The sequence below is a fragment of the Plectropomus leopardus genome, chromosome 15, assembly GCF_026936395.1.
Source record: "Plectropomus leopardus strain MGB_pleo_1.0 chromosome 15, ASM2693639v1, whole genome shotgun sequence".
NCBI classification, from domain to species: Eukaryota; Metazoa; Chordata; class Actinopteri; order Perciformes; family Serranidae; genus Plectropomus; species Plectropomus leopardus.
In genome coordinates this window covers 29,284,522-29,312,460 of record NC_142190.1, presented here as the reverse complement: position 1 = coordinate 29,312,460, position 27,939 = coordinate 29,284,522, and the positions used below count along the sequence as shown (strand labels likewise).

Here is a 27,939-nt window from a genome sequence, read left to right as displayed (position 1 = left end):
GAACTTGTGACTGTTTTTCCAGTGGCTTTTCAGCATGCAATTGTGCCTAATATTTAGGAACCCGTCGCTGTATTTCCTGCTGCTAGCAACCAGTCCCTATATTTTCTGGGACTTTTAACCTCAAAAGGTGGGTGTTTTTCAGCAGAGATAGTGGCACGAAAAGTGGTTTTCTTTACACTGAGACATTACTGTTTTTCTAGCGGAGATTGTGCCCCTAAAATCAGGTATTTTAAGCCAAGAAAACAATCTTTTCCTAATCACAACCAAGTGGTTTATGTGCCTAATCCTTACTACATGTTAACATGTTGTTGAAACATAAACTTTCAACATATTCTCTAAGTAATAACACCCATGTGTAACATATCTTTGATTTGCAGATATGTACAATGCCAACATTTTTTTCCGGCAAATGGGTTGCCATCTGACAGTTTCTCAAATTAGCTTTTTTGGCCAAGTTTGTGTGCACATATAAGGATTTTCACTCAGTTATAGGTACATCATTTCTTTTATATAAACATACCTATCCGTGAGATCAGCAAATTTTTACCATACCAATACTTCAACATCATCAATGTCACCATCTCAAAATTAAACCTTAGTCCCTTGTCACCTGTGCAAAAAAAGATTCACAGGTTTCTTCCTGATTAATTATTCAACACCTTCGTTTTGTGGGCACTTCATCATGAAATCCAAAATTTATGCACATCTGTCACAATTTCTTATTTTTTTTTACATTTTTGACAAAACATCAACTTGACCACAAGAAGCAAAGCAGCAGGTGAAAATATAAAAGTATTATTCGATATCTTTCTTTTCACTAAAACCTAAGTTCCAACATAGACAGACAGATGGGCACACACCACCAGAGCCATTAAAAGACAGTTTAGTCTTTGACTTTCTACTGTAAGATTTAGACAGACGCTTTAACAACAAGCATCAGACAGACTCAGCAGATAAGCAACAGCCAGGTCAACACAAAGTACAAGGGTTCACTGCAACAGTGATGCATGAGATAAATATAGAAGTCCTCATGGCCGAAATCCCATAACAAATCTGGCAAATGTTGGGGATAAGTCAAAACTTCTTGCAAAAGCATGCAATTATATTTTGGCAAAATAAGAATGTCTTTTGGCAAAAAAAAAAAAAAAAAGGTTCTGCTGGTTGAACAATAGCTCTTTGCTGGTTGGGAGCAGCTTTGCAATGTAGGAGCATCTTTAACATGCCGATCTTCAAGACAGGACTGAGAGAGATGTCTTCTACATCCAACTCTTACACATGGGTCACTTGGTTTTGTGTGGGAAAACAGCAGGAAGGCTTAAAAGCATTCCAGTCCCTTCTTTTGAGTCATTGTGGGGGAATCGGACTGTGTCCAGGGCTCAGCTGGATGACATGGGAGGAGGAAGAGGAGGGACTGGATGTATTGTACATATGCATCCACACACACGCACTCACACCAAGCCCTCTCAATTTCCATGTCCTTGTCTCCATCGTGTCCTCTTGTCCTACATCACGTTTTCAAACAGCTGCATGGATCTCATCATCATCTCATCCTGGGCAGAGAGGAAACAAATAATCAGGGCAGAATAATGCAATTAACTGGCGATGTGCTTAAGCCCTGTTTATAGTAATGTATGTGCTGTACAGGCTGCAAGAGAACAGCAGCTTCCACATACAGTATAACATCATTTCTTTGCACATTAAACAGGACGTCAATTTCAAGTGTTTAGACACTATGGAGGACGTGTTGATGTTTGAACAAGTTTTTATTCTTTGTGGCGTTTAATAGTTTGCACACTTGTGTTATGTGTACTCCATGCACTGTTTGAATTCTGTCATTGTGAACCTCTATCTATCTATCTATCTATCTACATATACTATATATACAGTAAAGAATAATACAATTACATTTACAATTTTAAACATTTGTTTTCATTTTTTTGTACTTTTTTTGAGTATATTATTTATATAAGTATTGTACTTTGCTACATTGAACAATTAAAACAGTCATCAGTCAAAAAAAGTCAGATCAAAAAGTCATAATAAATGTGCGAATAATGGAGAAGATGAAAGGGGCCAAATCAGCAGCTGCAGTGGAAAAGAAGTGGGGGGTGTGTCTGCAGCTGCAGGTCACATCTCATTCTACACTCACATTCCTTATGTGAGTAACTGTGGGTAAATGTATATGTTTAACACCTGTCATATTCGTTTCCAGCTTTAACACTTAAAAGTTGACAGCATATGTTTAACTGTTTCTATATATAAATTATTATTATTACACATAAAAGTAAACAGCTCAGATGTAGGATAATACGTACCTCCTGGCAGGCTACAATAAACTCCTCTAAAGTCACCACTCCATCTTTGTTTTTATCCATTTTCTGCAGGGAAAAAGTGATTAATAAATAAGTAACAAATAGAAACAAATGTTTGATAAATATGTTGTGCTCATCTTACATACAGAAACTTTTCATACTAGTCCACAGGACACAATATTGAGAGTAACAGTTTAAAAAAATATATTTAAAAACAGATACTGACTACAAAGTTGCCATATGTACCTCAGTAACTGGGGTTGCTAGTTTTCCTCATTGAAAACTTGTAGGCTAGACCAATGGTCACTGTAAAATGTTAATTCTCTAGAATTAGAAGCTTACCTGAAAAAAGGCGTCCACGTGCTGCTGTGGGACGTCGCCTGTTAGTGCAGGGTAGGTGTACTTGCCCATCATGTCATAAATGGCTCTCACAATCTCAGTCATCTCCTGAAAGAAGGGAAATTTGAGGTGAAACATTGACTTTAGATGACACACTAAACACTCTCATCTCTACTTGTCATATTTTGACGCTTTGGCAGAAGCCCACAGTGTTTACACAGAGACAGCAGTGTCTCACCTCTCTGTTTATGTAGCCGTCTCTGTTAATGTCATAAAGGTGAAACGTCCACTCGAGCTTTTCTGTCAGTGTTCCTCGCAGCAGTATGGACAAACCCATTACAAAGTCCTGACAATATCGAAACACAAGTTAGATTCTGAAAGCATCGCAGCACATGGAAGGAAAGACAGGAGTAACATTTTACACTAATAATGGTAAAAAATTAACTGACCTTAAACTTAATAGAGCCATTGTTTGCGGTGTCAAATGCATTGAAAAGATAATGCGCGTACATACTCGCATCTGCAACACAAAACAATGAAAGTGTAAGGTCTCCTGTTTCCAAAAAGCTTCACAGAAAAATGAAAGAGAGTTTGCGGCCGTACACTTTACCTCCATGAGGGAAGAACTGTGCATAAATGTGTTTAAATGTGTCCTCATTTACCACACCGCTTGGACATTCCTGTGGAAATAGAATGAATTTAAGTTACTCAGTTCATCAGAATTCACCTGAGTTGTGCATTCACCCTAATCGTCTTTGTGCATGGAGTATTTTTTGGCACAATCGCATTTTAGCATGTTAGCCAGCATTGTTAACTTGCTAACATACATTTTCTAACATAATTTTACTCTGACATAACTCAAATATTGTCTTGTAGGGTTAATTTTTTTTCTTTAAGAGAAAATGAACACTTCCTTGTAATTGATCTTAGTAAAGTGTTAAGTTTGGCATTCACTGGCTACATTTAAAGGTGTCCAAGACTTTTAGAAATGAACATCTATTACACAATGTCATGGTGTGATTATTGTTTTGTTTTAAGTGTGGAGGCATTATCTGTGCAGCACTGAGTCTGAGACAAATTTCCCCTACAGGGAAAATAAAGTCTATGGTGCTGTGTCGTGTCGTGTTGTGTCGTGTCGTGTCGTGTCGTGTCGTGTCCTGTTGTATCGTATCGTATTGTATTGTATCGTATTGTATTGTATCATATTGTATTGTATCGTATCATATCTTTGCCAAAGGAGTTCACACAATGTTGTTGGAAAAATCATGCTCTGTGCTCATGCAGTTTAGGAGAATAAGATATTTTTTTCTGCTGTAATTAGGCTTTTTTACTGTGCATATTTTACCACATAACTTATTGGAATGTGATCTGCAAATTTTGCATTTTTTAAAAAAAAATTACTGTAATTAACACAAAGACAGAATATATATCATCATATATCAATCAAATTGATGTTCAATTAATTTAACTGTTTCACTCAGTTAGTTCGACTACAATGTGCTTCAAATTATTTTTGCATGTTAAAATCACTGCATTATAATTCCACTGAAAGCAGAAAAACAATTACGTCGAGTTAGAGCCCTGCTTAAGACCTGTCCTTTCTCTCTGTTTACATTTTTTAAATTATATTTACAACATTAAAATGATACACACGATGGGAGAATAGTTGTTTGCTGCAAGGAGAAGCCTGCACAGTGTATAAGAGATCCAAAAGTGTCCTCATCATGACTGTCCATCAGCTTATATCCACGCAAAGTGTAAAAAGCATAACTGTGGCCTAACTCAAAGCACTGATGAATCTAAATGCAGCCTCATAGAGCTGCTAGCATGGCTCTAGGCTCTTAGTCTTGTTCAAATAACCAATTATAAACAGTCTGCATGGATAGACACCAATGGGAAATGTATGCTTGGAATGTTAAAGTTTGAAGTATCTAGAATCTAGTATATAGAATGCTTTCTGCTCTGTAACAACCAATACTGATAAAATCATTAAGTGTCTGATTACATTCTTGAAACCCCGATAAAGGATCTGCAGCTCCTGTTTGGTGAAGTTAGTCTGGGCTTCTAACTGGTCAAGACCCTCTGGCCTGTGACACACCATCGTCATCTCGAGCTCATCATCTGTTTTATCTTCAGGGAGGAGAACAAAAGAGAGATGGAAAGAAACATGTTTATTACATAGAATCATGTCAAGACTTCTACAACCCCTGTCTGACATATGCTCTTCCCTTCCCATGCTCTTTAGAAATGTGAAAACTGTAATACACAGGGAAAGAGACTAGTCAGCGAAGCATGAGAGTGTTATGTCGACAAGAAACATATCAAAAATCTGATTAGACTGCAGAAATGAGCGCTCACGGGGGGAAGCAGCGGAAAAATAAGACAGAGAAAGGATCATAGAAATAAAAAGAGAAAAAGAGATGGATCTGAGAGGAACTACGTGTCCTTGACAAATAGATTTCCCCTTAGGACTTGAGACTTTTTTATTAATGGCAACATGGTGCTTGATATCGGGTGCTGTGGAGATGGATAGTGGTTAATGATGTGAAGAGTTCTGGTTCTGGCTCTGGGCAAGTGCTGCCAATACCTCATTACTAAGACTGTCTCCAGCTACAGGGCAACACTAACAACCCGACATCTGGCAGTATAGACATAATCCACACAGCAATGAACTCTCAAACATGAGCAAACATCCAAGAGAAAACAGCCACATATAGATCTCTCTGGGAGCCTTTATTGCATTCACTGCAGCAGCAGGCACATAGAAAAATGTTGAAGAAATGAAACCTAAAGTATATTATATTAGCGTGGCAGGACAGCATATTTACACTGTGATTTTTGTAACTTGGTCACTTTTATATCCCATCTGGTCCCTGTTATACAAGCAATATATTTTGATTTTATGGAGACCAAGTGATACTATATGCTACGGATGAATTATTTCAACACACAGCTCATTAAATCCTGCCAAATTCCACAATGAGTGCAACCAAATTAATGCTCTTGACAAACATATATGCACCCACAAACAAGCTTTATAGCTGTGTCAGCATTATTGGCTCACTCAGCCTTTAAGAAAAGGAGATTAAAATTAATATGATATGCCTGCTTTTTTGGATGGCGGCCATGACTCATTCATTTCAGCCCATTCAGCAGCAGTGTGAAGATTAATCCTCGCTGCTGAAACTGTATCTAGTATCATGCATCATCGGCCAGAGGCGATCTTAATTTGAATTTTATATCCAATATCCTGTTGGTCCTCTGCTTTTTAGCCATTCCCAGAGGCAGACTGCACGCAGGGATAAGTGCTGAAAGTAACCTCTAATTAGTCGCATTTGTGTCTTTGTACAAAAATAATTGCTTCTGCTTTAATCTTTGAATTAATCTTCATTTGGATCCTGTTTTTTATTTGTTAGATTTCAGTTTCAGTCTAGCGAAAACCATCTTCAAAATCTGTGTTAATTGAGATCGAATGCAATTTACAATATTTTAGTCACATAACCTGCAGTTTCCATATTCTGTTTTTTACTTTTATAGTGTTAAAGTGAAGGATGTTCATTTTACAAGTGTTCAGAGTTCCAAATAAACAAAAATGTAATTACATGTGGGCTAATCTCTGTGAGGAAAAACCTCAGGTTTTTCCACTGCTCCAAATATTTCGTTTCCCACAGTTGTTATCTACTCTGGCTACAGTATGACATCATAGTGTGCTGGATTTCTTCATACGGTCATTTGCTCCAGGTATGCTGCTGCAAGCATTAACATTACGTAGCTGATACTGCTACTTGTAGCTACATGCTAAATTCAGGGAAACATATAGTTTATGTTGCAGATGTTGTAAAATTCTCCCCAGTTTGGGGATCATATTCCTGCTGGAACATGTCCGGTTGTGTTTAGACAGCTTTATTTGTAGTTTTTAAATGGAAGAAAGTGCTACTATTCTCTGTTACAGTTATTCCCTGGCTACATGTTCACTGCTAATGAACAGTTGCTCTATTTCCATGGTAGGAAATTACCTGGATCTTCCTTATTATGGTGTCTATAGATCCTGCACACTAGAGATTTAAGACGGCTGAGCGCAGCTGACTGCAGCCTTGTGATGGTCTTCCGCTCGCCAAATGGCTAATTTCTGGTTTAGGACATTGCTTAATTCAGTGGGGATAAAATGATCTAATCTCGCAGCTCTTCTAGACTTTTAATATGTTATTGGACTCAATATATCAAATTCTAAGAGTGGAATCATTTCGTTGGAGTTTGACACTCAGAAAAATGTATCCACAAGGAGAGTCTATGGGAAAAAGTTCTTTTGGACCCCATCATATAACTGACCCTGACTGTGTAATTCAACTTTTGGTCACTACATAAAACTGGCTTCAAAGCCTGGCTCCGTTTCTGGGAACTGTGGCTGCAAGCACACTGCTACATGTAGCTACATGCCAATGTCAAGGAAACATGTAATTTTGGTTGCAGATGTTATAAATTTCTCCTCAATTTTGGATCAAAGTCCTGTTGAAACATGTCCTGATGTGTTATGAAGATTTTATTGGTGATTTTTCACAGTAAAAAGTGCCAATATTCTTTGTGAAAGTCATTCCCTGGCTGCAATGATGGTGCAGAGACCTGGAAGCAATGACCAATCAGAGCAGTCTGGGGTTTCTTGGTAGGGGGTCTTAAAGAGACAGGCACTAAAACCTAGCATTTCAGACAAAGGGTGCATACAGGTGTTCCAGAGCAGACAGGACAATTGACTATTTTTGTACCACTGAAACATGTTCTAGTAGAAAACCTAAACACAAGTGTCAACCAGAAAATGAGCATAAATAGGTCCCCTCTTGCTTTATGCTAATTTAGAAATGACAAGAAATAATAAAATATGAGTTTGAATGAGATCTTCTACATGCCCTGAAAACTAGAATCACCTAGAAAGATACTGTGCCAACTAGTTTAAGCAATTTTGTGTAAAATTAGCATACTCTGAAAAGACACTTCAGCACAAATCAGCTGCTTCAAGGTCCTGTTTCCTCCAGGTTTTAGTGAATGCTGAAATAGTGAGGAATAAGAAACTTTATATAATATATAATTTATATAATAAATTATGTAATGTAGTTCTCGGCTGAACATACAGTATTTTGGTATGTATTGGTTTCTCTCGATCTTCCCTCCATCTGCCTTTCAGCTCCTGTTGCAATCTCCCTGACTCTTGTTGTCATGGGGATAGACAGGAAGGATAATGTGAACAGTGGTGCGTATACCGGATCATTATTTGTACATGTATCTATCCTGTGAGCAAAAGTCTGTCATCACAGAGCAACAAAGCAACAAAGGTGCTGTACTGCTGGAGTTATGCATTTGTTATTCCTGCCCTGGGGGAATTTGCTTTCCTGCAAATGCAATGGTGTGATCAGAAACAGATTAAATGAAATGAGGGTGAGAGGGAAAGAGGCAGAAGTGTTGATTGGGGGGGTGGGGTGGGGTGGGGTGGGGTCATGGAGAAATGGGAAATGGAAAAAAAAGATGAAGGTGGCAGAGTTAGGACACATGGTGAGAGGAAGAGAACACATGGCGGCATAAGATCACACAATATGTTTAGAGGACATAAAAAAGAGTGGGATTTCATGAAAGACAAACTATTGGTCTTGAATCTACTCTTACAAGATTTAGGCACAGGAATGCTGCAGACACGGAACATCCCCAGTGTTGATGCCTATAGGCAATGCAGGAGTCCTAATTTAAATGCTGCAGCAGCTGCACATGCACATGCTCATCAGCATGCACTGGGGTGAACATGTCACATGATGAAGTAATGAAGATAATTATAGGAGTGTGTCAGATGGTGACTTTCTAGAAAAACCACAGCTCTGTCAACTGTTGGAACAGCTTCAAGCCAGCGCTGTTTACACACACAAACAATTAGAGTGAGTGCTTGTTCAGGTGCTGCACGTCCAACACAACTGGAGCTGTGATTGTACACAACAGGTTGGATTCTGTGTGCATATCTAGTATGCATTGCGGTGGTGTAGCCCAAGTGTTAACAAAGCCAAAGTGTTTCACCACAAAGCATCTAGCATTTTCTAACTGCCTTAAGTATTTGTTTTTGCCTGACTTTAAAGCTACAGTTGCTAACTTTTTTAACAAATAACTTTCTATCATATTTGCTGAAATTGTGTCACCATATTTTGACAGTAGTGCATGAGACAGATTTGTGACAAAAATCAGGTTTCTCCTCCCAATCATTGTGCTTGACAGTTGCAAGAATCAAACACACCTGAACGAAAACAACCAGTCAGAGCTGAGGAGTCCCTAACGCATCTGTCGTTCATGCCAACCATTGCTTGTGAACTGTGGTCAAACGCAGCATCGATCAAAAATTAAACAAGATTCTGTTGCTGTGTTGCATATTTCTTGCCGAAAATGTTCTCAGAAACATAATGTAGTGTTTAGCTTTGAAATGAGAGCGTTTGCTCAGTCTTGTGGGAAGTGCTGGTTTTTGCAGTTGGAGTAAGAAATAGGCAATGCATGAACGTATTTTACTAACTAAAGAGTTAAAGAAATTGTTGGAAATTTTGGGACATATGCTTATCCATCCTCTTGCTGCATATAAGCATGCATATAACTTTAAAAAAAAATCACAAAATGAGAATATATGAATAACACAATTTTGACAAAAATGTTGATAGAACCTTATAATTCTTAGGTGACGATATTTAATATTGAAAGATTTGATACCATTTTAAGTTACTGAAAAGCCTGTTTTTTCCCATTTAGACTATTTGACTATTTGACTATTTGTTGTTTTTCACTGAAAGTGACTTTCACAAAAAAGGTGTCTGTACTATGTGTGATGCAACAAAAATATTTGTCTTAACAAAATTTAAGGTGAGGTGATTACAGTAGTGCTAAATCTAGTAGTTGTGATGATTATTGCTATAATATCGGAAATTGCAAATATTTCAGCATGAGTAGTCTTGACGAACAGTTTTCATATTGTTCCATGCCTTCCATGCAGTGACTTTCATCTGGGCTTGTGCTTTGTTTCCAGGCAAACCAGATACATTAGCTGTGTTTATTATATTGTATTTATTTATTATATATGTATTTATATATTATTTATTACCATACTGGTGACATATAGAATGGCAGGTACTGGTGGCCGGTGACACAGACAGCAATTCCTCTAGACATAAATAATATCAGGCATTTTTTTTTTTTTTTTTAAACAGATTTTGGTGGCTTTTTCACATATACAGCACATTTACTGTGTTTTCTTTTGGTACAGTATCGCACTGTGTATTCTTAGCTTTCTGACTCTGTCTTATTTTTATTTATATACTTCGTTGGCCTACCTCTCTGCCCTGTTTCTTGTGCTGCTGAGATACTTATTTTCCCTCCGGGGAATCAATAAAATCTTATCTTATCTCATCTTATCTCATAAACCTAAGACAAACTTTAATGGAGCCCAAAAAAAAACTAGGATGACCTCTGTTCTTTTTGTCCCCATTTCATTCAAAGGCTTTTATCAGAACAAGGACACATGACTCCATCTCTTAAGGGTAAAAACAAACAGCGAGCACCACCTTCAACTTGTGGGTCGCTGTCTACTGTCAGAGAGTAATCGCTTTGTTTGCCGGCTTATCTATTTTATCTGTTCCACGCTGCTATAAATTCATCATTCATCCGGGCTGAGGATCGTTCTCACTCTCCTCTTATGCCCCTACAACCCAGTCTCCATGACAACGAGGATCTCAAGCATAAGGCCAGGAGGAGGTATGATATGTGAGCTGCATGTTAAATCATATGCTCTCCCGTGGACCCTCTCCCTCCTGCTCTTTCACTCCCTAACACATTCATAGCCACAAAACACACGGAGTAGTCACGGAGTCAGGGGCAGTGATTTGGTTCCCGCATTATCTTCAAGGACATCCAAATTCACTGCGTAGTGTAATCTCTCTATCAATTTTGAACCTAACACCTCTTATCGCCTCATCTCTCACAATTCTGTTTCCACTTACTTGACTTTCTAAATCTTTATCCTCTATTTTTCCACTGTCTTGTATGTAAAATTGCATCAGCGTTATTGGTTTATACACTTCTTTCCCATGTCATTTGGTTGCATGTATGGCAATCTCTTACAATTCTGCTGCCACTTTTTTGACTTTCTAAATTCTATTTTTTTAAAAAAAGAAGCTATTCTTATTCTCTGATTTTCCATAATCTTGTATCTAAAAATTGCATCATTGTTATTGGTTAATGTACTTGTCTTCTAGGTCATTTTGTTACATGTAGGTAACGCTCTCGCTCTCTCTCTCTCTCACAGGTCTTCTGTCACTTCTTTGACTTTTGAAATTTTTATTTTGAAAAATAGCCATTCTTACTCGCTGTTTTTCCATAGTCTTGTATATGAAAATTGCATCAACTCTATTGGTTAATGTACTTGTCTCCTAGATCATTTTGTTACATGTCGGTAACACTGATTCTCATAGTTCTGCTACTTCTTTGACTTTCTAACTTTTCACTTTAAAAATAGCTATTCTTTTTCTCTGTTTTTCCCATCTTGTATTGAAAAATTACATCAATGCTATTGGTCAATGTACTTGTCTCCTATGTGATTTGGTTACATGCAAGTAATGTTTGGTAAATGCATTAGCCGCTCTATTTTTGCAGTTTTTTGTCTGACTCCTTTCTTTAATAATTTATAGTCACTCCACAGAAATATGTCAAACATATGGATGTTATTGTTGTGTTGTGTGATTGCACATACATGCAACATGTAGAAAGCAACACAAAACACATACTATGAATTAAAAATAATGATCTGAATGCTTTTCTCCTGTGTTGTTTTTCTCTGCTCACTCTCAGTTTAGCCTTCTGTTACTCTTTTGTCATCTCTCCATCTTTTCCTCTCTAATGTTGACGTACCTCTGGATGGTCTTCTCTGCTTGGTTTGCATGGTCAAAGTGCCCACCACTGCACCCATGTTGTCGCCGTGGTTACCAGCCTGGTCAAACAACCCACAGTGATAGTCCTCTATTTAGTTCTCGATTTTTGTCAGCCTCCACGTCTCTGAATCTTAAAGGGGTTTTGCTCCTGTTGATTCCTCTCTCTGGTTCCAGATAGAGCCCCTTCTTTGAGCTGATTCTCTTGGATTTCTGATTCCTCTCTCCAAACACACACACACTCACACACATGCAAGCTGCTGCCTTTCTGCGCCACTCCCTCCGTTCTGTGCCGGATTCTACTCATCTGTCAGCCTTTCCCCCCCTATTTCTAGCTCCCTGCCTCCTCATGCCCTCATGTTGTTGTGGAGTGCTGGCAACCGATGCGGTGCTCAGTAATAACACTACTGACAAGTGAACAGCAGGTGAAGGACATGCATTTCAAGCTGACAGATCTCTGGTCCCTGTAGCCATTACACTTAAGATCTTATCTATCCAATAACATTTTATCTCTTTATTCATTGCTTCTCATTTGTCTTCTCAGTTACCTAACGCATGCAGTACATGCACACACACACACACACACACGGCTGGATGGTTAATGATGACTTTGATCCTATACCATTTTGAATCAGTGCTCTGCTCCCTGACGCATGGATGTATCATGATGAGGGTGCAGATACGTGTCAAGCGGAGAAGCCGAAGCATTTTTGTGTTTTTTCACAACAGTAAAAAGGTTAGACCTTATCGTCTCTTATTCTAATGCAGAGGGCAACAGAGATTTATTTTACTGCAGTACAAACAAGAACATTAGAGCGTTTAATGCTGTCAATTAATATTCATCGAGCAGCTTCAATTGAAGAAAATGAGACTGTGTGCACTGTGTGTATGTGTGTGTGTGTGTGTGTGTGTGTGTGTCCCTACAAGTGCTGAGCATTAAAAATCAATCAGGGCTGTTGGAAGCAATAGTGTTTATTATATTGTAAGTGCTATTGCTACTTAAGCAATGTCATGAAGCTAAAGATCCTATCCTATAGATCAATCCAATTGCCAGAGAAAATGTTGGCATTAAACTTTGGATATGCCACTGTCTCTGCTGTGAAAATAGTGACATGTCACTAAACACACCCACATTTGGAACTAAAAAGCAGAAAGAAAAACAGCTATCAGTTGCTAAAAACACCCACATTTGGGAACTGAAAAGCTGCTTGAAAAGCAGTTACAGTTTGCTAAAAAAAGACTGATGCTTCAGGGTTGAAAATCCACTGGGAAAACAGCAAAGACTGCCAAAAAAAAAATGTTAATAAGCTGAAAAGCAGCTGGAAAACAGCTACAGGTTGTTAAAAAAAATGCCCATGTTTGGAGGCTGAAAAGTGGCAAGAAAAACAGCTATAGGTCACTAAAAAAGACTTGTGCTTCAGGGCTGAAAAGCCACTGAAAAAACAGCAGAGACTGCTAAAAATAAAATGTCTTGGGACTGTAGGTTGCTAAAAATGCCCATGTTTGGGGCTGAAAAGTGGCAAGAAAAACAGTTACAGTTGCTAGAAAACAACCATGACCGTGGAGCTGAAAAGCTACAGGAAAAAAAGCAAGGTTGCTAAAAAATACCCATATCACCTGTGTTTAGGGGCTGAAACTATGGGGAAGAAACAGCTACAGCTTTCTAAAAAAAATGCATGTTTGGTGTTTAAAAAGTGGCAAAAAAACATTGAAGGGTGGCTAAAAACCTGATGACTAAAAGACAGAAGCTTCGGGGGTAAAAAGCCACTGGAAAACAGCAAAGATTGCTAAAAAAACATGTTTGGGGGCTGAAAAAACTGCTAAAAAATAGGTCTGAAAGAAAAGGTTGCTAGAAACACCCATATCACCCATATTCTGGGGCTGAAAAGCTTCCAGAAAAACAGCGATTCTTCACTTTAAAAAAAAAAAAATCAGCTCTGTTATCGGTTGGACTCAGACAGTGGTCTGCAGTAGTAGGCGTGCCACATCATCCTCAGTCCTCTGCATCTCCCGATGACAAAATCAGCTTATTATATTTCATCACTTTAGGAACATTGATATGATACACATGAAACATGCAAATGAGACATTTTCATTGTTTGCAGAAACATACAATGCCAAAAAAATAATTTCTGACTCCGGGCTACAGCGATGGGATCTTACTGTAGTCTTTTTTTCAGGATTTGAGATGTGTAAGGGCAGTGATTCTCAACAGGACTCCGCTGAACATTATTTATTCCCAAGTAAGACATATTAAAAGCAATTGCTTTGGTATGTATGTGGTCCATGTACTAAAAAGGCACTGAGTGAAGTACAGAAAATGTGTATGTCTTTTTAAATATTCTGCTGGCTGCAGACCAGAAATGTAAATGCTCTCTGTGCCTCATTTCTTCTTTATGTATGTGTGTGTATGTGTGTGTGTGTGTGTATTAGAGGGGGCTTCAGTAAAACCTCTCTTGGTTTAAAAAATTCATGGACTGCCATCTTTTCAATGGCGTTTCAGTTGCCTTGTTTCTTGAAAGTTGCGCTCCACCTTCTTGTTAGAGCAGTGAAAAGAGCAAAAGCCAGTATCAACGAGCAAAAATGCAAAAAAAAAACCCGGAAGATCCACAATGTATTACATCATGAGTTAGAAAGCTTAAACTCTGCAGTCTTTCATAAATATGAAATTCATTCCCTCATAGTTATGTAAGCCTCGAAAACTCGCCTTATCGCCGTGTTTATCACGCTGTTTGAACAGCAAAGGATGCACATACCGGAACTATGCAGGTCGTTAGTATTCAAATGAAGTTGTGTGTGTTTGTGGGTGTGCATGCTGTTCGCTGAGGGCAGTCCTGTGATTGCCCAGGTGGAGCTGAAGTAGGAACTTAACATGCGCTGATAAATTAAACATAAAGTCATACATAATTCTGATAAATATACCCCTCTCTCACGCTCTGTGCTTAAAGCCCGCTTCCTTTTTGCATCCCAATTTCCTCCTTTAAGTACAGACACTAAAATAAAAAGTTACTTCCTCACCTTTACAAATCATGTAATGCCCATGCAGTGTATTTTTCTATCAAATATTCAGTACTTTTACTTCCTGGAGAAAAAAAAATCAGCGCAGCTCATATGAGACCAGGAAGCATCAGTAAGAATTACAAGTGTGCAAACAATCTTTCCCCTCCACTCCTCCTACTGAAAATAGAAACGAGCCCCCTGACACACCAACACACACATACTGTACAAACACTTGCAGATGGAGAATTTAGCATTCAGAAAGCTATAAGTAACCCACTGTAATCCCCGTGACAGATGTTCACCATCTGGAGCTGCCTTTCTGCACCATATCATCCTGCACAGTGACACTGCAGCACTGCAGTCTGACCTCATAATCTCCTCATTATTTTTTAAGCAGTTCATGATCTACACAAGTCAGTTCAGCACTGTCAGCCGCCAACAAGCACAGCTAACGAATGTGTGACAGGCATTGTTGAAAAGGTAAAAAATCAATGAAAATACAAATCAAGACCAAATGAGCAAATATAAAGAAAACCATATACATTATTTTATCAATATGTAATTTTCAATATGCCCATTATTTTTCCATGATAACAGATGTGTGACTGCATTACTTTTCTTTTCACTAACTTGTTTCATGACACCTGAGACCTCAGCATCCTCAGTTAGATCTTCATGTGATGAAATACCACATTTTTCTTCGAGGCTCAACCAATTAAATTTGTGAGAGGAAGGAAAAGCTACGCTTAAAAAAGAACCTTTTGATCTGGAGGAAACTGTTTTAGCATGAGATGGCAGTTCTAGTTCTCGTTATGCAAGAGCTGCCATCATTAAATTATTTCTTCTCTGCTGCTCTCTTCTTCACCTCAGTCTTCCTCTTTCACCTTCATTTTTCATACCAAATCTTGTGTGTACTTTAAAAGAGGACAGACTTGTTGTTGAGAGAAAAGGGCTACATGATGAATCAATGGATGGCTCTATATGAATTATAGATATACTGTACAGTTGTTAAAAATAGTGTAGTGCTTTTTTTATAACATTCTTTTAGAAAAAGGGACATTATTGGAATGACCTGTATTAAATTTATGATCAAATTTTACAAATGTATGTAAAAAAAAATGTGACTTGGTTTACAGATTAATTTATTAAGTGCAGTAAAAAGCTGCTTTCTCTGTTTTATATTATTCTAAAACTAATATCGTCAGCTTCTTTTGACAATTCAAGTCAGTTTGAGCACAGAATTTTATAACTAATTAGTTAAAGATGGGGTGGGTGGTTTAATTTTGGCATCACTGGGCAAAAATCCCCAAATGCACTTGGAGCATCTTGTAATTCAAGTGGACTGACACAACACTAGACATCTGCCCCTAATCTTGGCTATGTGTTTTCAGGATTTAGAAAATGTAGGTCGTGGCAGGAGATTTTGGCAAATCTCAGGTCATTTCAGACTGAGAGCATTCCTACTGGCTTTTCTACAAATGCAGATGTGTGGGCACGTCCCTTCAGATGGTGAAAGTCTGATTCATTGGCAATGAAACCTGCAGAGAAAGTTTCATCATTGGCAACAACTGCCTACACTGCAAAGCAACCCAAAAATAAGAAAGATGGACTTATCAAGAAGAGAGTCAAAGGGCACTTTCACAACAGAGCTGTTTGGTCTGCTTTAAACGGACCAGAGTTCGTTTCCTCAGATAGCCCGCTTTGTTTTGGCAGGTGTGAGAGCTCATCTGAACTCTGGTGCGGACCAAACGAGCGAACTCTGGTCAAGCCTGAAAACGTGGGTCTCGGTTTGCTTGCAAGTGAACCCTGGTGCGGTTCGCTTACAGTGGGAAATGGACTATCCTGTGAACCAAAGAGAGGAAGTGACGTTCAGCCCAGTGCATTTCGGGTAGACAAACATTAGGTAACAATTAGGTTTGAACACCAAAGTAAAAACAAAACCCCCAAGACTGCATAAATTTGGTGTTGCTCGATTGTTTTTGTGGTGAACAAGCCAGCTGAAGGGGATGGATTTCCGTTTTCGGTACTGGCCAATGCATGAGCCGGGTTTTCTTCTTCCTCATGCTTTTTTTCTTCCTGGGTCAGTGCTGGCTATTGTAAATTTGTGACGTTGTCCAGGTGGTTTGGTCCACTTTCAAAAGTGCAGTGTGAAAGTGAGCCAAACCTAATCAAGGTGTGAAATTTTTCATCATTCCCTGCCCAATCGAACCGAGTCCACCGGACTATCCTGGTGTTAAAGCGCAAGATTCTGATGGTAAATTGAATAAAATCTGGATTAGCAAACTTTCTGTTGCTGCTGTTACACAGGTCAGACCTAAGGGAAGCCCCCTTTGATACCCAGCAGTGGGTGGCTCTGACCAAATCTGAGGTGATACAGTCGCTGACCAAAGATCAGTCCCCTGAGCTGCTGCGCACTCTTCTCCTGGGGAAGCAGTCCACAGCAGAGGGGTTTGAGGCAGACGGACTGTGGGGTGGCTAGCAGCTAATTCTTGTCTCATTTGTTGTCTGATAAAACACAGAGAGAGAGAGAGCGGCAAGGAGTGGCTTTGTGAATGCACAACTCTACAATGAAATAAGTTTAAGTAAATCACTTTGTGGATACTGCATGAAGCACATGCATATGCCTCTGGTTGTCTGGTGGGAGCTGCTTAGGACAGAGAGGGGAGAGCTGCAGGAGGAGGGTGTATTATTTATATTCTGACGCATTGTTTTCTTCCGTTTTCCAGATTTTGGCTTATCCCATCAAATAGGTGAGTAAAATAATTAGTCACAGCAAGTTGTTGAAAGTTTAATAAGCTTTTTCACTTATTTGACACCAGTAGATCAGCTACTAGTTTTTGCATACAAAAATAGTATAGCATCTCAAACTTGCTCCACATTAAAGAAATACAACAGCAAAATGTTGTTAGTGATGAAAACAGAATAATACAGTATTCTATAACAATATAACATTGAAAAGAGCCACTCTACAATGAATACTTTTACTTTGATACTAGATTCTGCTGATAGTACTTGTGTGCTTTTACTTGAAATTGAGTATTCTTACTTAATTAAAGGATGTTACTTTTTCCACTGCTGGACAGCCATACTATTTACCAGTTTTTAAATTTGTTATTTGGTAATAGGGTAATAGGGTTTCTTTGGTCTTTTTTGTATTAAAAAAAGAACATCTGGAGAAGTTCAATTACAATATTACAATACAATACATTACTTATAATATTTTATCATTTATTTTTCATTTATGAAAAAAAAGGGGGTGGGGGTGGGGGGTTGCCTGGAGGTAATGTGCTGTCTTCCACAGTGTTCGATCTTCTCAAAACAAGACAGACATTGTTTGAAATAAATAAATAATTATATATATATATATGGGGATGGATGTAACTGCACACAACCACAGAAGTGTTCACTGTGATCTCTCCTTCTGTTGTTGTGGTTGTGGTTGTGTTGATGTGGTGTTACTAGTTGAACGGCAGGGGGCAGCAGAGCACAAAACTTGCTGATACAGTCAGCTTCTTGGGTCACCATTGTAAGCTCATTCTGTTTTTAAATATATACAATGCAAGCAATAATTAACAAATAAATAAATATATATATATATATATATATATATATATATATATATATATATATATATATATATATATATATATATATATATATATATATATGAACATGTAGGCAGAATCTATAGTAACCTCTTACAATACACATTGATCACCCAACCATCACCATACCCTCACTGTGCCAAACACTTGTCCATCAGTCTATGAAAAAGGGGATTCTGTATGTAAATATCAGATTGTAAAACAATGAGGCTGGTGAGGATTAATGTGCAGAATGAAACACACAGAGGGGGCAAGAGATAAAAATAAATCCAGCAGAAGACAGTTACATAAAAGTGTGTAGTGAGGTGATGTAAAAAATTAAAAGCAGAGACACACACTGTCAGCTCCAATCCACTGCCTTTACAGCCGCAGGAGAAGTGAAAGAGAATGAGAGGCTGAGGGAGGAGGAAGAGTTTTTGGGAGTTCACAGACGCAGGGCAATGCCGGGTAATTCTGCCATATGTTTTAGAGTTATGGCAGAAGTACGCTGCCCATAGATCTGAATCTGTCTCCGCAGTGAGGGATGACAGGACTCTTGCTGCAAGGTTATGCACTTAGAGGACACATGCGACTTGTAATAGCAAGGGACAGGTGCAGCATGGGGCCAGATGGGAGAGTTTCTGTCTTCAGCTACACTCCTACTTTACAGATAGGGCCAGATAGTTTTTACAATCAAGGCAAACACATACAAAATAATCACCACTTTTGTTTATGTATATATATATATATATATATATATATATATATGTATATACACACACACACATATTTATAATTTATAATAATACTCTACCCTTTTTTTAAAACTAATTTTTAGTTAATTTTCTTGTCACCCTTTACTTATTTCTTGCAATTTGTGGGATGTTTCTTACCAAGTTGGTCACTGCATTTTTTCCCATGTTTCTGAAGGAAATCAAACCAATTTGCTCACTTTTCAAAGGGTCAAATTGCTCATGAAAAGCACCTGAACACACCACAACACATACAGCTACCATTGCTATCTATGAAGTATTCTGGCAAAAATGACTGTTTTCCAATCAGTAATTTAAATACATTTGTACACTTTTTATCAGTTACATCCCAATGTACCAACCAGGAGCTTTGTATACATGGAAACATGCTTAATTATGCTGTTCAGCTGTCATTACAAAGAAATTAAAGGGTAACTTCAGTGTTTTCCAAGTTACACCCTATTTATCCATGTTTTTGTATCTAAACAAAAAGTGCTTCTTTTTGCCTCTGTCAGGCTCAGATTTTTATTCCAAGTGTCTGATAACATTATGAGGACCTAATTGCAAAAGATCAGGCAGGCAGACGACTAGAACAAAAAGTGAGCTTTAATGCTGGCAAAAATCTCAAAAAATAAAATAAAATAAAATTAAAATAGACAAAAAACAAGCAGGCAAGAAAGTCAAAGTATAAAAGAAATAAGATTAATAACTAACCTGAAAATCAATTAGAGAGAAACAATGAACACGCACAATGAAAATGCAAATTGGAACACGAGACTAAGCAGGGATTAACACAGACAAAGTGACAAAGGGAAGGACAGGTATATATATATATATATATATATATACAGAAAACTAATCACAAGAACAAGACACAGCTGGAGCAGCTGGGCAAAGGGAGGGAGGGAAACACAGCGATTGGCTGACAATAAGTTTGTGGCAGGGAACACGTGGGTCGAGCAAACAACACTAACACAGAACAGGTGTGCAGGGGAGACTGGAAACATGGGAGGACTAACAAGACTGATGAAAGACAGGTGTGTCCGAAAACAGACACATGAGGAGACTGACTTTCAAAGTAAAACAGAATATAAACTAAATGGAAAAATACATAAACAAGAAAAAACATAAACAAAAAAAACCCAAAGCAAAGTCCTCAAGATGACAGAATATAATGAAAACCCAAGATCATGACAATGGAAAGGATCCCTACAGAGATAGACCTTTAAGTTGAAGAGTAATATAATCCAGCCCCAGAATCTCCATCACCAAACACACCAGACTCCATCTAAATAAACAGTAATTTAAGAGTGTAAAGAGCAAGTATATTTTTACATTTAAGTGGGTGAATTAAGGGTCTAATTCAACCAAACCAGAGTTAGTGATTATTGGAACAGCGGAGAAACAAACCAAGATGGCTATATGAGTTTTAAGTTGCTTCTGTCGACTTTAAATGAATTGTGTTTATGATGATAAAACTACCGTTTATTTAAATAGAGTCTGATGTGTTTGGCGATGGTAATTTTGAGGTTTTTTTCTGGGTGACAGAAAGGTCTATCTCTTTAGGGATCAGTTTCATAATGTTGGCAAACATAGTTGTCACTCTCTTTATAAGTGTGTGCAAGCAAATATGCATAACAAACCAAACTACTGGAGCTACTATGCGTGTCGATGGTGTTAAGGGACTTACATTTTTCAGTCTACCTGACATGCTTGCGTGCATGAAACTGAATCTGCATGTGTGTGCATATCTTTGTGCCTTCTGCCATGCATATGATATCTATGCAGAGAGCAGGATGCGCTGAGACATGGTTATGTGTGCATTGTGCTGAGAAGGGTTTTAATTTAGTCTCATGTGCTTTAAACCTCCATAGAAAGATTAACTCTTTCCGTTCTCTTACATCTTTCTTACTTCTTACACAGAGCTAATGCATTGCTGTCCATGCTGCATTCAACAGTTTCACATGGCCACTAAGTTAAAGGGCAATCTTGCAAGAGGTAAGGAGGTCTCAGTTGCTTTGGGGGTGAGAATTATTTCAAACTGATTAAACAGATTAAAAGATTGCAATCTGTTTACCAAAAGCTGTAGTAAAGCTAGCCCTGCAGCTAAAAATCAAAACACAAACATGCAAACTGCTATAATGCACATCGCGCCTCATGCAAGGAACAATATGCAAACAATATGCAAACAAATGTTCATTCATATCCATGATTTGCTCTTGTTTTGTTGGTACCAAATTATTTATTTATTTGTTTCTTGCTTTTCTCTTAGTAAGAGCAAATTTCTTGAGTGGTCGAAAGCGCTTACACGATAAGAGAAAAGCAGTCCACAAAATCTTCTTCCAATGCAATGAAACACAAGGATTAAGGAGATTCATTGTCACATGCAGCAAACATTACACTGAAATTAAGTCTGCCCGACCCACCAACTATGCAAATAAAAAACGTTTAAATTTTAATAAATACACAATAATACAATTAAAAAAAGCATCAACACAGGAAAATCTCTATCAGAAATATCCACGTGACTTATATAAAACTGTGTGCAAATTTGTGCAAATGTATGTGCAAAAAAACATCAGCAAGGATTATCTTCCTACAACAAGATAGTGTGCAAACGGTATAACCCATATGGATTGTGGAAAGAAACTCCTTCTCAGTCTCTCAGCAGATAGTAGGCACAAGTTCCTAATTTGAGAAAATTAAAAATGCATGAACAGCATATAATCAAATTTAGATAAATATTTTTAGTAACTATGATAATTGGATTATCAAATTTGTGTGCTAAGCATACACTTACAGTCTAATTTAATTTAACTTAATTTAATTTAATTTAATTTAATTCTTTTGATTCATGACACAGATTTAAAATGTTTTGCAGTGACTACAATTATTTCTCAATTCCTAAGTATATTTTCTTGATTGTACTTGCATACCCTCTAGTAACATTACAAATTATGTACATAGTGAAGTAGAGGATCTAAATACTTCTTACACCACTGCTGCTGACATGGCATTTACAGCATCATAAACGTTTCACCATTGCTGGGTTTTTGATTTTCCTGTAATGCTTGCACTGACGATGATCTGGATGAGTTTAAGTTTATTTAACATTTCTTTGTTTTCCCTACTGCAGAAGTCCTTATTACAGCCTTTTTTGGTGGTGGCACCTCAATTCTTGGGCATGTGTCAGTCTTTGCACCTGCAAAATCAGCTGCACTTATATAGTGTTTAGGGGGCGTTACCTTTGCTAACAGGTTACTTATGATAAAGTGGATTCATCAAGATTCATCATTCAGCACATCGGGCAGCGAGGCTAGAGATTCAGAAACAACTGGCCTGGCTTTGGAATTACGCTTGGTTGAGAAAAACACCATATAAATAGTTTTTAATAACTGTTATATATAAATATGTGTGTGTTTGTGCATGCATGTGTTTCAATATATATTAATAAATATTAATTTAATCATTTTAGTTCATAGAAAAGTGATTTGGATCATTTTGTGTAACTTTTAATTTTTTTTATTAATAGACACTATAACAGGAACATATGTGTGTACAATATGCAATGCAGTCTGTTAGTGTGTGTCAGTGTGTTCACTCCTTTTCAAATGTGTAAATGAAAGAAAGCTTTGGCATGTTGATATCACAATGAAAAGCTGATAGTGAATAATTCACACATCAAGTGTTGTGCTAAAGCTGTGTGTTGAAATGATAGAATCAGTTCCAGTATTACACAACGCATAACTACGTATTTCTAATAGAAGCGCCTTATTAACTCAGTGACGTTCAGTTACGGAGTTAAATGAAGACGCAGCCCCTGCGCTGCCCAATGCACAAGCATCTCAACCTTAAGTAACACGAGGTCAGTACCTTGTGCTGCAATCAGCAAAGCATGAAAGAACATTGGAGGAGACGCAGCAAACATGTCCAGAGGCGCAATGTCATGGGCCGAGATGTTCAATTGAATTCACACTCCAATTTTATCAGCTGCTCATCCTTTGAGGATGCAGAGGGCAACATGACAAAATACAAAACTCTCAATTTAATAATTCCTGCACTTTTAACTTAATTTGTGCTCTGGATTTAATATTGTTTTCTTGGCATGAGACAGACGCTTTCAGGCTCTGTCTTTTGCTCTTATGCTGCTCCAGTTAATGAAAGGGCCCAATTTTCTGCTTGTAGAGGTTAATACAGGACACTAGACAATGTCTGATTGTCAAGTTTTTTTTTCCACGTTATTGCTTTACTTTGAGCAAATGAAGATTCCCCCCTTAGGGCAAAAGTGGGATTGGTATAGTTCAAATATTTCTCTGTTGTCTTATAATATGGATAGTCCAAAGTCTCTTAGTTCTTAGACACTTAAGATATGTGACTGCATCGCATGACCTAGATTGTCAACCCATGCGGCCATTAAGTAGGCTGTATTATTTCTAGAACAGTATCTGATGAGGATATGACAGAGCACATATTCATGCTCTGCAGGTTTCTTTGGATTTTACTCACACAAGTAAAATTAAATTGTACATTTTTGCATAACAAATTCAAAAACTGCAACACTTGGTAGTTTTATTTGTATCAAAGTATGATCATTCAAACATGCATACTTTAAGGCATTTTTGAAGTGCATTAGACAACCACATCCCAGGTAACACGACACGAGTGAGATTGTGTTCATCATGAAGTAAAATGCAATACAAATCAAAACTGGATGGATCTCTGCTTTATATGTGAAGCAGTGATATGTTGCTCATGTCAACTGCATATTCAGGCTTGAGACAGAAACTAGAAAAATGGGCTCAAATATACAAGTTATTGAGTTGCATTTTTAAAAATAGCTTGCCACTTCTGAAATTCAAACTAAAAAACTGACAGAAATCCCATCTGGCAGTGAATATGCTTACAAATGATTAGAGTTAGGTAGTGAGAGTATCCAAATGTTTTCGAAAATAAGCATCTGGAGAATATATTTGTATTGGAAGAGACAAGTAGTGGGAAAAAAGCAAGAGCAGATCAGTGTGTTTTTGTTAGTCGTGACTGACTCACAGCTGCTCTATGACTTGGTGACTCAGCGTTTGTTTTTTTCTGCTGTTAAGGTGAAAAGTAACTTTGAAGTAGAGGATGAGGGAGGTCGTGAAGAGGGCGAGAGACAGGGCTTTTAACGCAAAGGTGATGAACATGACGAGGAGTGGCAAGTGCATCAGAACTGATGCTTTAAGGGCATTGGATGATGCATGCACGACCTCATCATTCAGCTCTTGAAGGTGTAACAAGATTAATGAAAAAGTCCATGCCTTTGGTTGAAGCGTCTTCTTTAAGACTAAACTGACAAAAGCTAGTCAAATTCTCTAAATGCTAAGAAAAGGTGATTTAGTGCTCTTATCTCCTTTAGCATAGAGAGCACTGCACCATCCTCTTTGAAACAGAGGGAGATAACACTGTTGCACCATTCCTTGTTCTGTTCACAAAGACAAATGATATGCCATTCTTTGAAAATGATTTTCCTGAGTTTTTCAGGAGAGTTAGTGTGAACAAAAGAGTTGGGTAAAAAACTCTGGCTACTCAAGGTGGAAGAAGACGTCAACAAAACAAGCCCCATCTTTAAAACCCAGAAGAAGAAGAAGAATGATTATGTCATGATCGAAACTGCCACAGAATGATTATGTCAACTCCAGATTCCAATGGGTCCTACTGGGGTCCTTCACTGCAATGGAGACACAAAAGCTGAGAGGACCGACTGACTTCCCGCCTCCCTTGAGTTCCCCAATAGAAACACGACCGTGCCAAATGTCAGTACCTGAGAGTGCCTCTGGGTGAACATGTTGGATCTAGACAAGAGGTGTAAGTGCCGTGAAGTGCCCTGAAACCGATAAGGCTACCACGGAGCTCTACGGTTGCTCTGACTGCTTCCCAGTGATCTGACACTACGACTACTACTCTGATTCTTTGAGTCCTTATGAATTCCCGTCACAACTTTCCTTGACCTCATGACGTTCTCCATCTAGGTTGAGGAAAAGTGTTTGGGCAAAGACATAGTGCATACCTTTTATGAATATATAACCACAGCCCAAAGGAAACCAAATCCATTGCAAGTTTTCCCTTAGGGAAACCCAACAAACTCTTCAACACCCTTGATGACAGTGGCCCATTATTAACAAATCAGACCACACTGCAGTCTCAGCTTTACCTGCTTGTTTGCACACGTTAAACAGTGAATAGAATGTTTGTGGGAAGCTTAAAGTGTCAAAAGGTGTACTGGTAAGTTAAATTTTAGGTGGGCATAAATAGCAAATGATTTTTAACTAAACTTAGGTAGTAATATTGTAATGTTTAATCTACCTACAACTAAACATTTTTAAATGTAAGTTGAACTATATAGGTGTTTTTGTTGTAGTGATGCGAAATTTTGTGCAATGATGGTCAGAGGTTTCCAGCCTTAGCTTGTGACCCCTTAAAATGAAGCAAGGTAACCTATCATGCAGGTTATGTATCTCCTTAGTGTTTTTAAGAATTGTGAACCAGGGTAATTTTCCTTTGCTGCCACTGTTTCATTTAAAGCAGTTTTTAAAAAGCAACAAAATGTGAAAATACCCAGTATTTCACATGAAGAAAAGCAAAACATAAACTGAATTCTGTGTATAATTCTGCGAAATATCTTGCAATCCTTTCTATTTATCTCAGTACCTGAGAACCACTGGCCTCTGCATTTAAGACCCACGAATCTCTCTCCGTCTGCCTCATCGGACCTGATGGTTCAATATAGCTACCATGAGTGCAGCACCAGTTACAGTATGTCATGATATTCAAGTGTCCAAACCCTGAAAACGTCCCTGATCCTGATCAGCAGTTACACAAATCTTCTCTGAGTGACACTAGACGCTCTTAAATCAAGACTTATGTTGGAATCTCACATATAACCTTTACATTTCAGCACTCTTGCATAACCAAACAAAAGATAATGCATCTATGTTCTTAGGTTGTAAGCTGAAACTGTCTGACTTCAGTTGTGTTGCACGAACTTAGTGTTCTGCTCATGGACACTGCAACAGAACACGTGGCTGCTGATTAATAGACTTCACTTTAGCTGATGTGGGAATTGAATCTTGACCTTGACCACATGGTTGCTGCAGCTGCATGAAACACACAGAGTCTCAAAGAAATATGTGAAATGGACACAACCTCTTAACAACGCATTACATGGTGGTGGGCATATTGTATCTTGTGTATTGTATATTTGAACATTTTAATGATGTTATGTGTTATGCCTTTGTATGTACCTTTGTTTGAGAGAAGCCAATGCCAAATTTCCACTGAGGCTGACAATAAATCTATCTATTATCTATATTGTTAATGCAAAAAATGTCAGTACAAAGTCTATTATGAACAGTCAAAGCTTCAAACAACGTTAACATGGTTAACATTGTTAGACCGCCTTAGCTTGGTTATGTAATGCTTTAATTTTGGAAAAGATTGGGGTTGTGGTTATAATTTAGGATGAAGGTAAGTCTTTAAAGTCAAGTAATTAGGTTGACTTTTGGTTTCACATGCGACATGAACAGCTGGAAAATAAACGTAATAGTACTTGAGTACTGTTGAAATTATTTCCATGTGTTTGCAGCCTGGTTGAAAGTCCATGTTTGTTTGACCTGTCCACACCCTTTTCCATTCACCCTACGCAGACTTTCTCACTCCTTAAACTTAGATCATGTCACGTAGATCATGTCTTCATGACAATGACCCTCACTGACTTAACATTGTTATATTTTTGTGTTTTCAGCTCATAAATTTTACACATTTCACGCCCAAATCCACGTAATGTGTTGTCAATACAATACTAAGGTGTTGTGTCCATTTTACACACAAAACCAGGCTGAAACGTGAGAACTCAATAGTGCCACGCCAATCAACAGTATAATTACATAGAGAATTGTTTAGGCTTAAAGTCAGGGTGTTTTAAAGAATTTCAGTTGGTATGACATCAGTTGCTTTTAGTACTAAAAGTGTGTTTTTTTACACACTATTGTATGAAAACACCACTGGCTCACACAATCACAACAGGGTTGAAATCAGTTGGTATTTTTCACACTAATGTGTGAAACACTGTCCCAAAACCACATTGTATTTAATCAAGTACATTAAAAAATGCATGCACTGCGTAAATGCACACTGAGTGACAGATTAGAATGAAAACGTTACCTTTTGTGAGGGTTCCTGAGACCAATCTCTGCAGGGACTGGATTAATTTAAGCACCCCCTGCCTGCAGCGGCTGGTACAGCCAGCCATCCTGAGGTTGAGGTAAAGGCAGGGGCAGACGGGGCCAGTCGACTTCACCAAAGAAAGACTGTTTCCCCCAAGAAATTGAGGAAAAAAAACTTGCAAATGTCTCCACAATGTCCTGTCTGGAGATACTGCTACTGTGTGGGGAGCAATCTTTCTCAGTAGTTTTTGTGATTTGACATCGTTAGGTCCTTAGAGGGGATCTTTGTAGAGAAAAAAGTAATATCTGAGATGATGATTCACCAGCAAAATTGAAGTTGTAGTGTAGCTTAAGAACAAAACTCTTCCACACAGTTAAATCAAAGAAACAAACACACACTGCGGTGAAGTTTAGAGGCAGGTCCTGAAATGGTGCTAGAATTGCCAAAAAAGCCAGATGGGTAGAAATTCTGATTAGAAATAAAATTCAAACTTTTTAAAAAAGCAAAGTTGTGTTCCACAAACCAAAATGAGGCAGAAGATAAATTATTAAATGGACTCCAAAAGTAGAACGTAAAGCGGCGTGTGCCTGGGGAAGTTCTGTCCAAGAAAAAGCAAAGAAACTGGTCCACTTCTTCTCACCTCCTCTCCGTCTCTGTCTGATCAGTCTTTTCTTCTCCTCCTCTTTGTCCTGTGGTCTTGTGAGGTAGCAGTTTCTCCTCCAGTGCAGCTTTGTGTGTGAGGTTTTTCCTCGGAGCTGCAGTGGGAGCCCTGCGGCTGTGGTCTGTGGAGGAGCTCTGCTCTGGTGCTCTCAGCAGATCT

The 27,939-nt window shown here is 38.2% G+C and overlaps 1 protein-coding gene across 2 annotated transcripts; it reads right to left on the bottom strand.

Annotated features, from left to right (window-relative positions):
• Positions 1-1,134: 1,134 nt before the first annotated feature.
• Positions 1,135-27,939, bottom strand: kcnip1b (Kv channel interacting protein 1 b). Of its 2 annotated transcripts, none has more exons than XM_042499754.2 (8): positions 27,117-27,939; positions 4,657-4,781; positions 3,262-3,331; positions 3,101-3,171; positions 2,890-2,997; positions 2,655-2,759; positions 2,316-2,378; positions 1,135-1,550 (listed from the first exon to the last, which is right to left on the bottom strand). In XM_042499754.2, exons 1-8 carry the CDS (start codon positions 27,202-27,204, stop codon positions 1,503-1,505), a joined length of 678 nt encoding a protein of 225 aa, XP_042355688.1. In that variant the 5' UTR covers positions 27,205-27,939; the 3' UTR covers positions 1,135-1,502. The 2 variants fall into 2 exon arrangements, with proteins under 2 accessions (XP_042355688.1, XP_042355689.1); XM_042499755.2 differs by lacking the exon at positions 27,117-27,939 and adding an exon at positions 11,568-12,103.

Coding starts and splice junctions, on each gene's coding strand:
- kcnip1b (XM_042499754.2), bottom strand. CDS start 27,204: ATGGCTGGCTGTACCAGCCGCTGCAGGCAGGGGGTGCTTAAATTAATC. Junction 4,782..27,116: donor CTCAGGAACCCTCACAAAAG/GTAACGTTTTCA, acceptor TCCTCCCTGAAG/ATAAAACAGATGATGAGCTC. Junction 1,551..2,315: donor TTATTGTAGCCTGCCAGGAG/GTACGTATTATC, acceptor CTCTCTGCCCAG/GATGAGATGATGATGAGATC.